Source organism: Protopterus annectens, chromosome 11.part0 (genome assembly GCF_019279795.1).
Source record: "Protopterus annectens isolate FY-2018-M chromosome 11.part0, PAN1.0, whole genome shotgun sequence".
NCBI lineage: Eukaryota > Metazoa > Chordata > Ceratodontiformes > Protopteridae > Protopterus > Protopterus annectens.
The window spans coordinates 53,359,018-53,372,808 of record NC_056745.1 but is presented as its reverse complement, the minus strand read 5'-3'; the positions used below and the strand labels follow the sequence as shown (position 1 = coordinate 53,372,808).

General features: G+C 38.6%; 1 protein-coding gene across 1 annotated transcript in view; it reads right to left on the bottom strand.

Moving 5' to 3' along the window:
• The window catches only part of PRKCQ (protein kinase C theta), a 537,712-nt gene extending 524,170 nt beyond the window's left edge, over positions 1 to 13,542 (bottom strand). The window contains exon 1 of the mRNA XM_044087168.1: positions 13,155 to 13,542. Coding sequence (XP_043943103.1) covers positions 13,155 to 13,542 — 388 coding nt within the window. The remainder of the gene's footprint in view (positions 1 to 13,154) is intronic.
• Between the last annotated feature and the right edge of the window lie 249 nt (positions 13,543 to 13,791).

The following is a 13,791-nucleotide window of genomic DNA, read 5'->3' as shown; positions in this document are numbered from 1 at the left end:
TTTAGAACTGTGCATAAAACTGTACTTTGTAAAGCAGCAATATAGAGCAAATACCTTGTGCCCAACAAGCTTAGATCAGCTAGCTGGGCATCAAGTGACAATTCTTACAGATTTAGTAGAATTCAGTGCTGTGTAAACATTAAAGTTAGTAGAATTTAGTTCTGTTTAGCATAATCTATCTCATTAAAGCATTTTTATTAGTCTGCACAACAAAGCACCCTTAATAGCCTTCTAACCCCCAAACACCACCCCCTTGTATCTTACCAGTCAAAGGGCTGGGCAGTATGACTATGCATTTGCCTAACTTCTGTGTAGCCACCTTGATGAATATGGGCATCTTGAGACGATCTAGAAATTGTTTCATGTTTTCCAACAACCACTTCGGCCTTAATGAAGCAGATATGTTATGCGAGAGGTGTACTTACACAATTACACTGGTGGCTAAACTCTTGCACACAAGCACACATCTGGTTGTCAAAACTGCTCACACAACAGCCACCTCACATAGCACACAACACACACATAGACTAATGTATGCTGAGGCAGTGAAAAGCAATCCTCCTAAACAACAAACATCACAAAGACTGCCTGTTGTCAATGCTAAGCCTAAAGGCACTCATAAAAAAACAACACCTAACACCACACATACTGTTACTCTCAGTGATGACCCAAAAACTAACCCCTAAGGCAAGCAAACACGTTTCCTGGAAACAAATATAGCAATAAACAGGACAAAACACCATGAACCAGCAAACTGCAAGTGTGTAAATTTAGTAGCGTTCTGGTACCTCGGCTACAAAGCCTTCAAGGAATAATTCACAAACACTAGCACACCATATTTATACAATTTTCTTAACGGACTTATCAGTCACAATTTTAAAACAATCTAACCTTACAAGGGCCACCATGGTCACAATACGAAAAATAATGTATAATTATTAAATAAAAGTATCAATCTCCAAATTTAAAGCAAACACACTTCTTACGACCCTCAGCATAGCGGATTCCATTATAAAATATACTGATGCCCCTCTAACTAGGGTGAACAGAGAGATTATAACTGTTAATTTTTTAGCTGGAGCTAGTATCCAATAAGTCATGCGTGCACTCAAGTAATTTCGCCACAGGTACCAGTATGACTCCATCACAGTCCAGTAGGTGTAAATGACTTGAAATGTACTTCCCTAGATTATATAAAGAGAGACATTATGGAGCTCTCAGACTATGTGTCTCACGCTGGTATGAGCCTGGCATTGATGAGCAAATTACCATCACCAAGGATGATGTCATGGGCATGTATGAGCCTTGCATTGAGCAGCATATTACCATCCACAAGGATGATGTCATAGGCACTTATGAGCCTTGCACTGAGCAGCAAATTACCATCAGCAAGGATGATGTCATGGGCATGTATGAGCCTTGCACTGAGCAGCAAATTACCATCAGCAAGGATGATGTCATGGGCATGTATGAGCCTGGCATTGAGCAACATATTACCATGACCGAGGATGATGTCATGGGCACATATGAGCCTTGCACTGAGCAACAAATTACCATCAGCAAGGATGATGTCATGGGCACGTATGAGCCTTGCATTGAGCAGTATATTACCATCACATAGGATGATGTCATGGGCATGTATAAGCCTGGCATTGAGCAGCATATTACCATCACCAAGGATGATGTTATAGGCATGTATGAACCTGGCACTGAGCAGCATATTGCCATCACCAAGGATGATGTCATGGGCATGTATGAGCCTGGCATTGAGCAGCATATTACCATCACCGTTGCCACAATATGAGCAAAAAAGTGATTTATTTCAATAATTGACTGTCTTTCTGGTGACATTCAAAGGTGATCCAATATTTTTTAGCTTTGCAGGACATGGGCAATATAATATGCTGCTTAGCCAAGGATGGTCTGCACCTTTCCCCCTCTAGGCTTTCGAATACTGGCTAAAACTTTAGCCACTCTCATAATGCCAAATTGACAAAGCTACTGACAAAGCAAAATCAACTCAGCTGAGCATCAAGGTGTTACCACCCAATCCCAGGAGCCTAAATAAAAAAACAACACTTCCTCTAAGCCCTCCTCACACTTGAGAATATAGACATTGATACAGTTACCAAGATATGGTTAAAAAGGGGCAGAAAGTACCCCAGCAATGCAAAGTGTCTCAATATACATCAGTAACAAGCACACCTCTGGGGTGGTCAAACAGGATGATGTGCCAGAGTTCCTCCATCTGCAGATGACCATAGACAGAATCCTGTACCATATCCTAGCCAGCTGTGGGTCACCCAACATGTCCCAAACTTGAACCTACTGGAGACACTTACCATCCAAACTAACATCCCATTCATGGGATACTTTAATTATCCCTCTATAGACTGGAAATCCTACATGGCCTCAAATCTACAGGCACAGAGATTACTGGACTTCATAAATACAAATAACCTTGATCAAATAGTGGACATAACCACTATAGGCTCCAACATACTGGACATTATGCTGACAAACTTGGGAGAACACTGCACACCCCAATGGCTGAACCTGCCCAGTAAGCTCTGATCATAAAGCTATCTAAAAATCATCTCTGCAATACCATTAAAACCAGTAAAAGTTAGGAAATATTCCAAAGCAAATTACTTTTTATTAAGTGATGATGTATCAAAATTCAACGCCCCGCCCAATCCTGAGAATGCAGCAGCCTATGCTGAATTGCTCTCAGAAACTCTGTACAACCATGTCAGTGGTGGGGCTATATCACTTCATCGAATGGCTATTCAGCAAATACCCATTCATTGAACACCTATTAATCAAAGCCGCTCTCCATCAAATGGCAAATTTTAAGTAGGGCAAACAAGCAGTTGGCCAACCAAGCGACCGCAAAAAAAAAAAAATAAAATCTAAAACCTGCCAAGGTGGGGGGCTATGCCCTTCACACTCTCCTAATTAAATATACCAGCTCCAAGATCACACTACAGTGGGGAAAAGGGCAAATTCCAGATAGTGGCCAACCATTGGTTTTCCCTAGTTAAAATTTGCCATTCAATGAAGAGCGGCTTAAATAAATAGGTGTTCAACGAATGGCTGTTTGCTGACTAGCCATTCAGTGAAATACTATAGACCCATCAGTGGTTGCATAGAGACTGCTATACTTACTAAAAGTAATCCCAGGACTAGCTCTGGAAAGAAACCACCCTGGTGGCATCCCTAATTAAGCAGGATATACAACAAAAAGAAAAACAATCATGGCAATAATCAGGAAGGGCAATTCCCATAAAGATACAAACTCTCACATGAAACTAAATAAGCAACCAAGAAGGCAAATTAGGTCAAGCAAAGCCAATTTTGAGGTTAAAATAGCCTCCTAGGTGAAAAATAACCACAAGGCCTTCTCCATGTCAGAAAATTCAAAGCAACATACAACAATGTGGTAAACTGGTAGTTAATGGTGCCACATTCACTGAGCCTGGCGATATAGTGAATCTGTTAGCAGACAAATTCACATCCAATTTTACCCCCCTGTCACCCTCAACCATCCCCCAAAATACTTTTAAATATAACCTCTTCATTCATAACGATGGAGCACATTCTGGCCGCACTCACTAAAGCCAAGAACATGGCCTCAATGGGTCCTGAAAACATCCCAGGATACCTCCTGAACAGTCTAAAATATGACTTTATCAGGTCCCCTGGAGTCATTATTTAACTATAGTGTTAAAACAGGCTTTGTGCCACATAAATGGAAGACTGTGATGGTCATCCACTTCAGAAGGAAGGACCTTCAACAGATTCTGGCAACAACAGACCCATTAGTCTGACTAGTCTTACTTGCAAAGCCAAGGAAAGAACTATCATGGAAATTATCAACAAGGACACAGAGAGACCTCCAGGTACTGGATCCATCCCATTTTGGTTTTGTCAAAGGAGGGTCAAGCTTACTGAATCTGGTGGACTTCTTTGAAAAGGTCACTAAGGCAATGGATAAGGGGGGGATTATTCATACAGCGTACATAGATCTGGCTAAAGCATTGGATACAAGACCCCACTTAGGCATTGTCAACAAACTTATTGAATTAGATATAAACCCCAGTATGACATGCCGAATAGCTTGCTGGCTCACTGATAGGACCCAGGAGATTACATTCAATGAGGACATCTCCACAAAGAGACCACTCACCAGTGGAGTCCCCCAGGGATCTGTGCTGGGCCCACTCCTCTTTGGCATCTACTTCAATGATATCAAAGCCAATGTCAAAGGCTTCTGTCTGACTGAGTTTGCAGATGACTACAAACTGGGAGCAGTCATTGAATCCCCCCAAGATAAGAACACCCTTCAAGAAGGTCTAACACATACAAATGCTTAGTGCCAAAGCCATGGATTAAAACTCAGTACTGCGGTAGCGTTGTCGCCTCACAGTAAGACGTTGTCCTGTTCGATTCTCAGCTAAAGTGTCTTCTGTGTGGAGACATGCGTGAATGGGCGTACCTTCGTTGAAGGTTTTGCGTCAGGCCTGGCAAGTCAGTATGTAAACATCTACTGCCAATCAATAGCGGACCGGAGTTCCGCTGTGGCGACCCCTAACCGGGAAAAGCCAAAAGATACAACAACAACCAGGAAATGCATTATAGTACCTTTTGGGAAGTTGGCCACCCAAGGTAACTACGTCATCAATAAAACACCTCTAAATGTTGATTCATTAGTGAAGGATCTGGCAAATCAGGTAGATAATAACCTAGCCTTCTACCAACATGTGTCCAGTACAGTAAGAAAATCCTTCTATGTTGCTCAACTTATAAGCAAGGGCATGGCATCTACGTCCAGAGAGGTCATCATACCACTGTACTCAGCCTTCATCAGACCCATCAGGGAATATAATGCACCCTTTGGTATGTATCTGACCAAACGAATCACCTTTAATAAACCGAATGTTCAATTTACAGACATCCATAATAGCAAGACCAGCTCACCAACAAGGTATATCACCAACAGTACACCTTCCTGACATCTGATTAGCTGACAATGATGTTAGAAATGTAACAAATGTAGTGGAATCCCATAAAGAGTGTCCAAGATGCATGACGTAAAAATGGCGGAGGTGTCATCACCAGGACCAGGAGTAGTTGGAAAGACATACCCTGTAGTGCACTCGCAAAGGGGGAAGGAGATGTTGCAACTAGAAGGCTATCTATACCATTTAGAATGCAGCAGATGTAACAAGTGCTATTGGGGATGTAAGGAGAAAAAAGCCTTCCACGGTAACCATCAAAGGCTCTGAAGGAGAGAAGTTAATCAAAACAGTTGAACATGACCATAATGCGGATCCCAGTGAGACTGAACAGTATAAAGTGTCTAACGAAGTGAAGGTACATGCTCAGTATAACAGAGACATCCTGTGTTCTATTGTGGAGGACGCATTACGGTCCACGTCCACTGCTGCTGTGCAAAATATACCAGATAGAAAGGCCCTACTACAAAGAAAAGGTAGGGTGCATAGAAAATATCATTTAACTCCAGGTGGGCGTGAGCTAATGCTGATGAGCATAGATTGTAGTAGTTACAAGCTAAAGGTATTTATGGCAACTGGTGTACCTCCATCACCTAAGAAACGGAGGTTAGTGGAAAGACATAGTCACTTTCAGCAAGTACTGCTGAATAGAGGTGAATATACAGCTCTGGAGTTTAAGAGCATAGCACGGTTACTAAAAATGTAACGTGGCAGGAGTCATGTATGGATTACATGTAAGCAGTGCATACATTCTTGGTCAGTGAACTGCTTCAGAATGACTTTGTACCATCCCTGTAGTCTATTACTGATATACTATTCCTGCCCCAGATCAACATTTTACTTTGGATGGACTTTGTGTTAGGCTTTCTGGCAGTGAGACTGATTTCTTACATTTGGCAATGGCAATTTATGGCAGAATATTGTCTTGAATATGTATTTGTCACTGTGGGTTTAATGAGCTATGCACAGCTTAGTCTGTGATTTAGTTGGTGTAAGGTAGTTTGGTGTTTTGAAGTATCGGTAACAAAGCTTGTCGGTGAACTGGTCTTGGTATTTCAGTTGTTGGTATTTCGGTCTATTAAAGGTGATACGACCAAACACATGTAGCAATTGAAATGTCCACAAAGGTTCCTTACAAAAAGAATTCCTGATTAAGTTTGCAGATGACTGCAAGCTAGGGGCAGTCATTGAATCCCCAGTGACTTAGCCATCCTGCAAGAAGGTTTGTCTCAAATAAATAACTGGTGTCAAAATCATGCTCTGAAACTAAATGCCAAAAATGCATTATTGTATCCTTTGGGAAGTCATCTACCCCAGGGAACTGCCACATTGACAACCCTAAGAGCTGACCCAGTTGTTTGAGACTTGGGAACTTATGTGGGCAGTGACAAACTTTTGACCAACATGTATCTATTGTTGTAAGAAAGCCCTTCTATATTTTACATCTTATAAAAAAGGGGCTGTGTCCAGATCTAGGGGTGACATCGTCCTCCTTAACTCTGCCCTCATTGGGCCAGTCATTGAATATAATGCCCCCTTGGCATGTTTATGTCCAGACACATGCAACAAATGGAATGCCCACAGAGATACCTTAATAAAAGGATAGAAGTCCTAAACAGCAAGTCCTACATGTACCAACTCAGAGCCCTGTCACTATACTTGCTATCCTACAGACTGTTAAGAGGTGATCTGTGCTGGCATACAAAGCATCCACCAGCCTGTTACTGAGGGATTTACTGCACATCAACAAGTTAGGGATCTAAACCTCTTCCACAATACCAACAGAATAGTTTGGCGGGACAGGTATATTTTGCAGAGAATATCACTGCAATGGGATAGATATCCATATAAGACAACGTTCATTCCTGTCCATGTTCAAATACAACTTAGATCTATGGATCAGAAACAGAATAATTACCCCAGGACTGCCTCCTGTACTACTAATGGACAGATGCAGTTCCTAAATGCTTTATCCCATGCATGGGTTCCCTTAAATTATCTAAGGTATGATCACAGTTATTCTCTTTAGGGTAACATATAATTAATGACCATAGCACTGGTAAGGCCAATGTACAACCAAATGACAAAGGTTATTTTAAGCACAAAAAGGGAAATTAGCCAGGTTTAAAATGCCCCGCAGGGGCAGCTAGCCTAGTACCTTCCTACTAACCTATGAACATATAAACGAACATGCCTATTACCTTCCTACTAACCTATGAACATATAAACGAACATGCCTAGTACCTTTCTACTAACGTAAGAACATATAAACGAACATGCCTATTACCTTCCTACTAACCTATGAACATATAAACTAACATGCCTATTACCTTCCTACTAACCTATGAACATATAAACGAACATGCCTATTACCTTCCTACTAACCTATGAACATATAAACAAACATGACTATTACCTTCCTACTAACCTATGAACATATAAACGAACATGCCTATTACCTTCCTACTAACCTATGAACATATAAACGAACATGCCTATTACCTTCCTACTAACCTATGAACATATAAACGAACATGTGGAGTAAACACAATGTCCTACGTGGATCACGTCAAAGCCCTGTCTATTTCCTCGGTATCATACAGACTTCTGAGAGCTGATCTTTGCCTCATGTACAAGGCATCCCTGGACCCTGTTTTGAAGAACCTTTTTCACATCTGCAAAACAAACAGCATCAACACTACTAGACTGAAAGATCTAAATGTTGCTTGTGACATAAATGGGACATGTTAGAGAGGAAGACATGTTTCTCGGAGAATTCCTGTTCTCTGGAATAGGTTACCCATCCATTTCAGTTCCTCTCTGTTCTTATTTAAGCAGAACTTGGACCAATGGATGAGTAATCAGAAATTCACCCCTGGTGTGGCACCTATGTCTCTGATGGGCAGAGGCATTCAGTAAATCACCCTCTATATAAATTAAATTTGTTGGTCACATTAGAATTGCACAGCTAGGCTTACAAGAACCTTAGTGGTCATTAGCCCAGTACAAACCTATGAACCATAAGAAGCATTTTCCAAAATAAATGAAATAGGTGTGTGTGTGTGTGTGTGTGTGTGTGTGTGTGTGTGTGTGTGTGTGTGTGTGTGTATATATATATATATATATATATATATATATATATATATATATGGATTCACTTCATAACACTGAAAGCTCAAAACACTGAAACTTCAAAATCTTGAAAATTCAAAACACTGAAACTCAAAACACTGAAAACACATATTATACATATATTGAGTTTAAACAACATAAATCATAGCACTTTCCACCGAGTGTAAGCTAAGCAGGGGGCACCACCACACCCCCTGCTACATATATATATCAACTCCAAGATTGTGCAATCTTGGAGTTGATATATTTAAGTAGCAGGGGGTGTGGGGGTGCAGCCCCCCACATGGGGGGTGCAGGGTAGCTTGCCCCCCTGCTTACGCTTGGTGAAAAGTGCTATGATTTATGTTGTTTAAACTCAGTATATGTATAATATGTGTTTTCAGTGCTTTGAGTTTCAGTGTTTTGAGTTATTCAGTGTTTTGAAGTTTCAATGTTATGAAGTGAATCTATATATATATATATATATATATATATATATATATATATATATATATATATCGATACTGGGGTGGAACACTATTCCAAGTGGACCATTTTCAGATTCAAGGATTAACCATCACAATGATGTACAAAACAATGCAAAAAGAGTGCAACAACCATAGTTTATAGATGAATGTATGATAACACTAGATGATACACTTATACAGAAGTTGGTAATAAATGAATTTATTTTATTTTTAGTTTTATTTTTTATTTTCAGTTTGATTAGCTTGAAAGCATTATTTGCAAAAAAGTAAATAAGCTGGTATATTGGATGTGATGTGTGTATCGGGGAAGTAGAAGAAGGTGACAGATGTAGACTTATGGGGGGGTGAGAAAAGTAGTAGTTTACTGGTGTTCTACTAGACTAAAATAATTAATTATGGGATTGTGAAAGGTAATTTAAGAAAAAAAATGTGTTGTAATTGACTAAGAAGAGCTTAGCCTGTTGTGAAATAAGAGAGTAGCGCATTATAAATGTGAAGGTTAGACTGCTGAGTGGTAGTGTTGTCAGAGCTGCCTATCTAATACCATTGTTTTAAAAGCATTTGCATTGGTTAAATTGTTATGTTTGAAAATGTGTCTGGAAGGAATTTTGAAGTAAGATGAGATGGAGTTGATAGTGGTCAGAATGTATTGCCATAATTTGGAATAAATATTGAAAAGGACTGATCAGTTGTATGGACTTTATTAAAGGAACTTAAAAACTGTGGATTCTAGGTGTTGGGAATCCAATATTGCATGTGTTTGGGGGAGTTTCTCTTGTGATTTTTTTTTTTTTTTTTTTTTTTTTTTTTTTTATAAAAGAAGAGAAAAGAGATGCGTTTGAGGAGTTTGTATGGAAGAGATACTACCATCATGCTAATCTAAGCTGTACTGAATGACATTTAGCTTTCGAAAGAGTGGCAGCATGGTGTTAACTTAGTGGTGATAGTGTAACAAATCTGCAAGAATTATTTGAGGCTATTTGGAGAGAAGTAAGATTTTTTTGAAAGAACTGCAGTTGTAGTGAGTCTGCATTGTAACTGAAGAAAAGACCACACCTTTACCTGCTGCTGTGGTTCCTGATGGGGAAAAAGAAAGTGTTGAAGTTCCTTTGCCAGAAAAGTTGTTTATGTACCTCATCTTTAGTAAGTTGGATCTGATATTGAAAATCAAGTCATACAGTTGAGCCCTCTGTCCAAATACCAGAAATTATCCATTTTCTACTTTGGTACTGTTGTAGAGTTCAACAGTCCATTTATGAGATACTTTAGTTCTGACTTGTTCCAAAGAGCTCTTTCTTTTTCTGAAACTGAGTTGGGTTTCATTAGTTTTAAAATTTTGTTTAAGGGAGAGATACATTTAATATGATTTACTAATGGAAAAACTGGAAGATAGAATAAAAAATAAAAAAAAAATGAAAAAAATAAAAAACACAGAAATTAGTGGTCATAAAACTTCATTGATGAGCTCAGTCACAATAATCCAAAAATCATGAAACACATGTAGTGTTCCAAACCAACAAGCCTTTATTCATCAGAGACAAGTGATCCTCTGTAATAAAAAATCAGAAATATTTTAACAATGTTAAAGATATCAGCTTTTATATACTGAGAAGTAGGTGTAGAAAATATACATATTGTTTAATTTTAAACCAGCCTATTCATGGCAAACAATAAACAGGGCCGTAAAAGTGCATTTTAGAACAGCAAGTCCCCACCCTCACACACTACTACTGATTAGATCAAACTAAATCCTAGTTAAAGAAACTCTACTTATGTATTTGCAACCCATATTCCAAGCTCATGTATTAAGAAAAGCATAATGTATACATAAAAATATGCAATAAAGCCTTCATCAGGTCCGTGACAAATAAAATTAAGAAAAAACACATAGCTATCTAACCATAAACATAATCAAACTAAAACAATATAAATATAAAAATACATCTGGCTAATAATATTTAGTAACTATCCATCCACGTGTATTATTTTGCATAAAAAAAACTAAGTTATTAACAGCTCAGAAAAAATTTTAGTGCTTTGCAAAAAAAAATCTATCATGACAGTTTACGTTTCCAGTTCCAAAACTGTTTGTACAATAAAAACTAGTAGAAAAAAAACCACATAATAAATACAGTGGATTAAGTAAACTAGTAATGTATAAAAGTGTGCAGGTGTGTGTGCATGAGTATCCACCAGTGTGGTAAATGGGGGAATTATACCAATACTACATGGGAACAGCGGCATGAAAAAATGTGTGTTTTGAATTTACCATTTAAATCTCTAGTGTGATGCAATAAATCTAATCAAAGCAGAACTGAGGTTAAAGTAACTAAACATATTTATACACACTCTACACATCGTTTTTATTATTGTTTAGTATATTTTAGTACATAAAAATATTCCTCAAAACATTCCCCTAAAAAAACTTTATAGATTGTGTGATAGCTAATGTAAATTAAACACACTCTTAACAGAGCAATAATAGTTAAGTCCTAGTTTTCTGAATGCATTTTAATTTCAACTGCCAGCATAATTCTTTTTTCTTCAAAACATCACTGATGTCCCCTTCAAGCACATCCATCTCCACACAGTCCAGAATGATAAACTTAAAACCAGAATGTCTGAGGTGTTCTAATACGTGTTTGAATAAGGCGTCCCTTTGGCATTTATGTCTGATGTCTGAAAGATGACCTAATTCACCCTTTTCAGTTTATTAATAGTCTTACCCATGTAAAATGCAGGGCAGTCATTACACATGGCCCTATATACAAATTTGTCAGTATTACAGTTACCACCTGCTGAAGATTTCACCATATTTTTAAGATAAGGGCACTCAAATGAGTGGTACCCCATCAAGTATGCATAGAAAGTGCAGTTAGGTGACCCCCAGATTTTAGTGCTCATGTCATCCTGGGGTTCCTTATTTTCTTTTCCACATAGCTATGTATATTTCTGCTATTTTTATATATAAAAGTAGGGTGACCTCCTGAAACCCTTACACACTGCTGATCATCATTGAGGATGGCCCAGTTCTCCTTAATGATGGTTTTAATTCTATTGAAATCCCAGGTGTAAATTAGAATGCAACTGTCCTTACTTTTCTCTTCATTTGGGTTAGGGTACCCTCATTGTGTAATTCTACCAAAAGGCCGATCCCACACAGGGTCATTGTTAGTTTTAGAATCTTTAATGGGATCCAGGATCGTATGTAACATGGTTGATTCATCTCCTCTGGTTAAGAAATTATTTTCAACATCATTCATATTTTTGAGAAAAGGGGCCAAATCTGTGGTAATGCATGCTAATCTGTAGGCTTGTGATTTTATTACATTGTGCTTAGTTTTTACTGGATGCATACTATCTCTGTGAAGTAAGTAGCTCACTCTTGTTGGTTTCCTGTATAAGTTACTAATTAATTTTCCGCTGTATTTATCAGTACTGACAGTTACATCAAGGAACTGCGTGGACTCTGAGCTGATAGATGTGGTAAATTTCAGGAAGGAGGTGGATATATGTAATGGATAAACACAATGAGTTTAGATTTTTCACCTTGCCAAATTATGAATATATCATCAATAAAGCATAAGTAGCTGGCCATAAAACTCTGGTATTCACTTTGCAGTACAAATTTCTCCTCCCACTTCCATAAGACTACATTGGCCAAGCTAGGGGCCATAGCCACACCCATGGCTATCCCCCTTCTCTGTTTGTAAGCCTGGCCATTGAAACTGAAAAAATTGCAACTCAACACCAAGTTTATTAGCTTTCCTAAGCATTCAGTTTGCCCTTGTGTAGCACTGTTATTTCTGTTATAAGCCTCTGTAGCTTCTTCAGTACAGCACATGTATGGTAACACAGTGTATAGGGCTTCAGTGTCAATAGTTACCAAAAGGCTTTGTTCATTCACATACACTTTTTATTTTTCTTAAAAAAATCAAGTGGTTTTAAATAAAAGATAAGTTATTTACAGCAAGAGGCTGAAGAATAAAATCCAAGTATATGGCATTGGCCTCTGTTATGGAACCTCCATTTGCAATAACAGGTCTGTATGGTGGATTTTCCCTATTCTTATTTGGCTTGGGAATCCCAAAAAAACAAGGTAACTTTGGGTGAGGAGTGTTCAAATACTCAAAAAGTTTTCACTGAAAACTTTTTCATTTAGCATTGCGGTTAGCTTATCTTTCCATTTTATATATGGAGTTTTAACCTCCTCAAAGAAATGCTTAGAATAAAACTCAGGTGTGCTCAGCATGTTCTCTGTTTTAATTATATAACTGTCAGTATCTGTAATAAGTATGCCCCACTGTTGTCAATATTCATGACACATCTATTTATATCATTGCTCAAATTCTTAAGTGCTAAAAATCTCATCCTTTGAAATATTATAAAACTTACATTTTGGTGTTTTTTGAGAGCCTTTTTTATATCAAGCTCACATTTTTGTCTCGAAGGCTGCAAGTGTGGGATGCAGTGGGGTGCAAAAACTACTGGGTCTTTTTAATTTTTTCATCAATGGGTTTATCATCCTCCATCTTACTTTTCTTGTGAAATAGAAGTTTCAAATTCAGCTTTCTCGCATACATTTTTAAATCAATGATGGTCCGTGTCTCATTGCTCCTTCCCTGAAGTATAAATGTAAGTCCTCTGTTAAGCACTTTTTCTTCAAGTGCTGTCAGTGGTTTCTTCGAATGATTCCAGATCCTGAGAGATAAATCCATCTGCAGGCTTGTGGCCCTAAGATGTAGATGTTGCTGTTCCCCAGGTACCTCAACTCTCTCACCCCTGTCCACTGCTTCATCCTTAAGTTGTTCTGGTCCTCCCTCCTTGGGTTCAGATGGTAGTTCACTTCTTTTCTCTGGAACCTCATTGGACTGCACCTCTGGTTGTAGTTGTAATTGTTGTGATGATAATTCCTGTTCATGCATACTGGGCTCTGGTAATATGAGCCCTGGGAGTTGTATTGTGGCTGCTAGGATTCTGGTGTTCTCTCACATCCATCTGTGGGGTCTGAGGGGTACTGGATGCCATCAGTCTGTCCTCCATTTGTCTATCTCTCATTTGTCTGTCTGGTCTTATGTCTGAACTAATGAAAGATAGGCCATCACTGGGATAAGTGAATGCCAGTGTTTGTCCTACAGGGATATGGCTAACAAGTTTTGATCATGGTCCTTTAG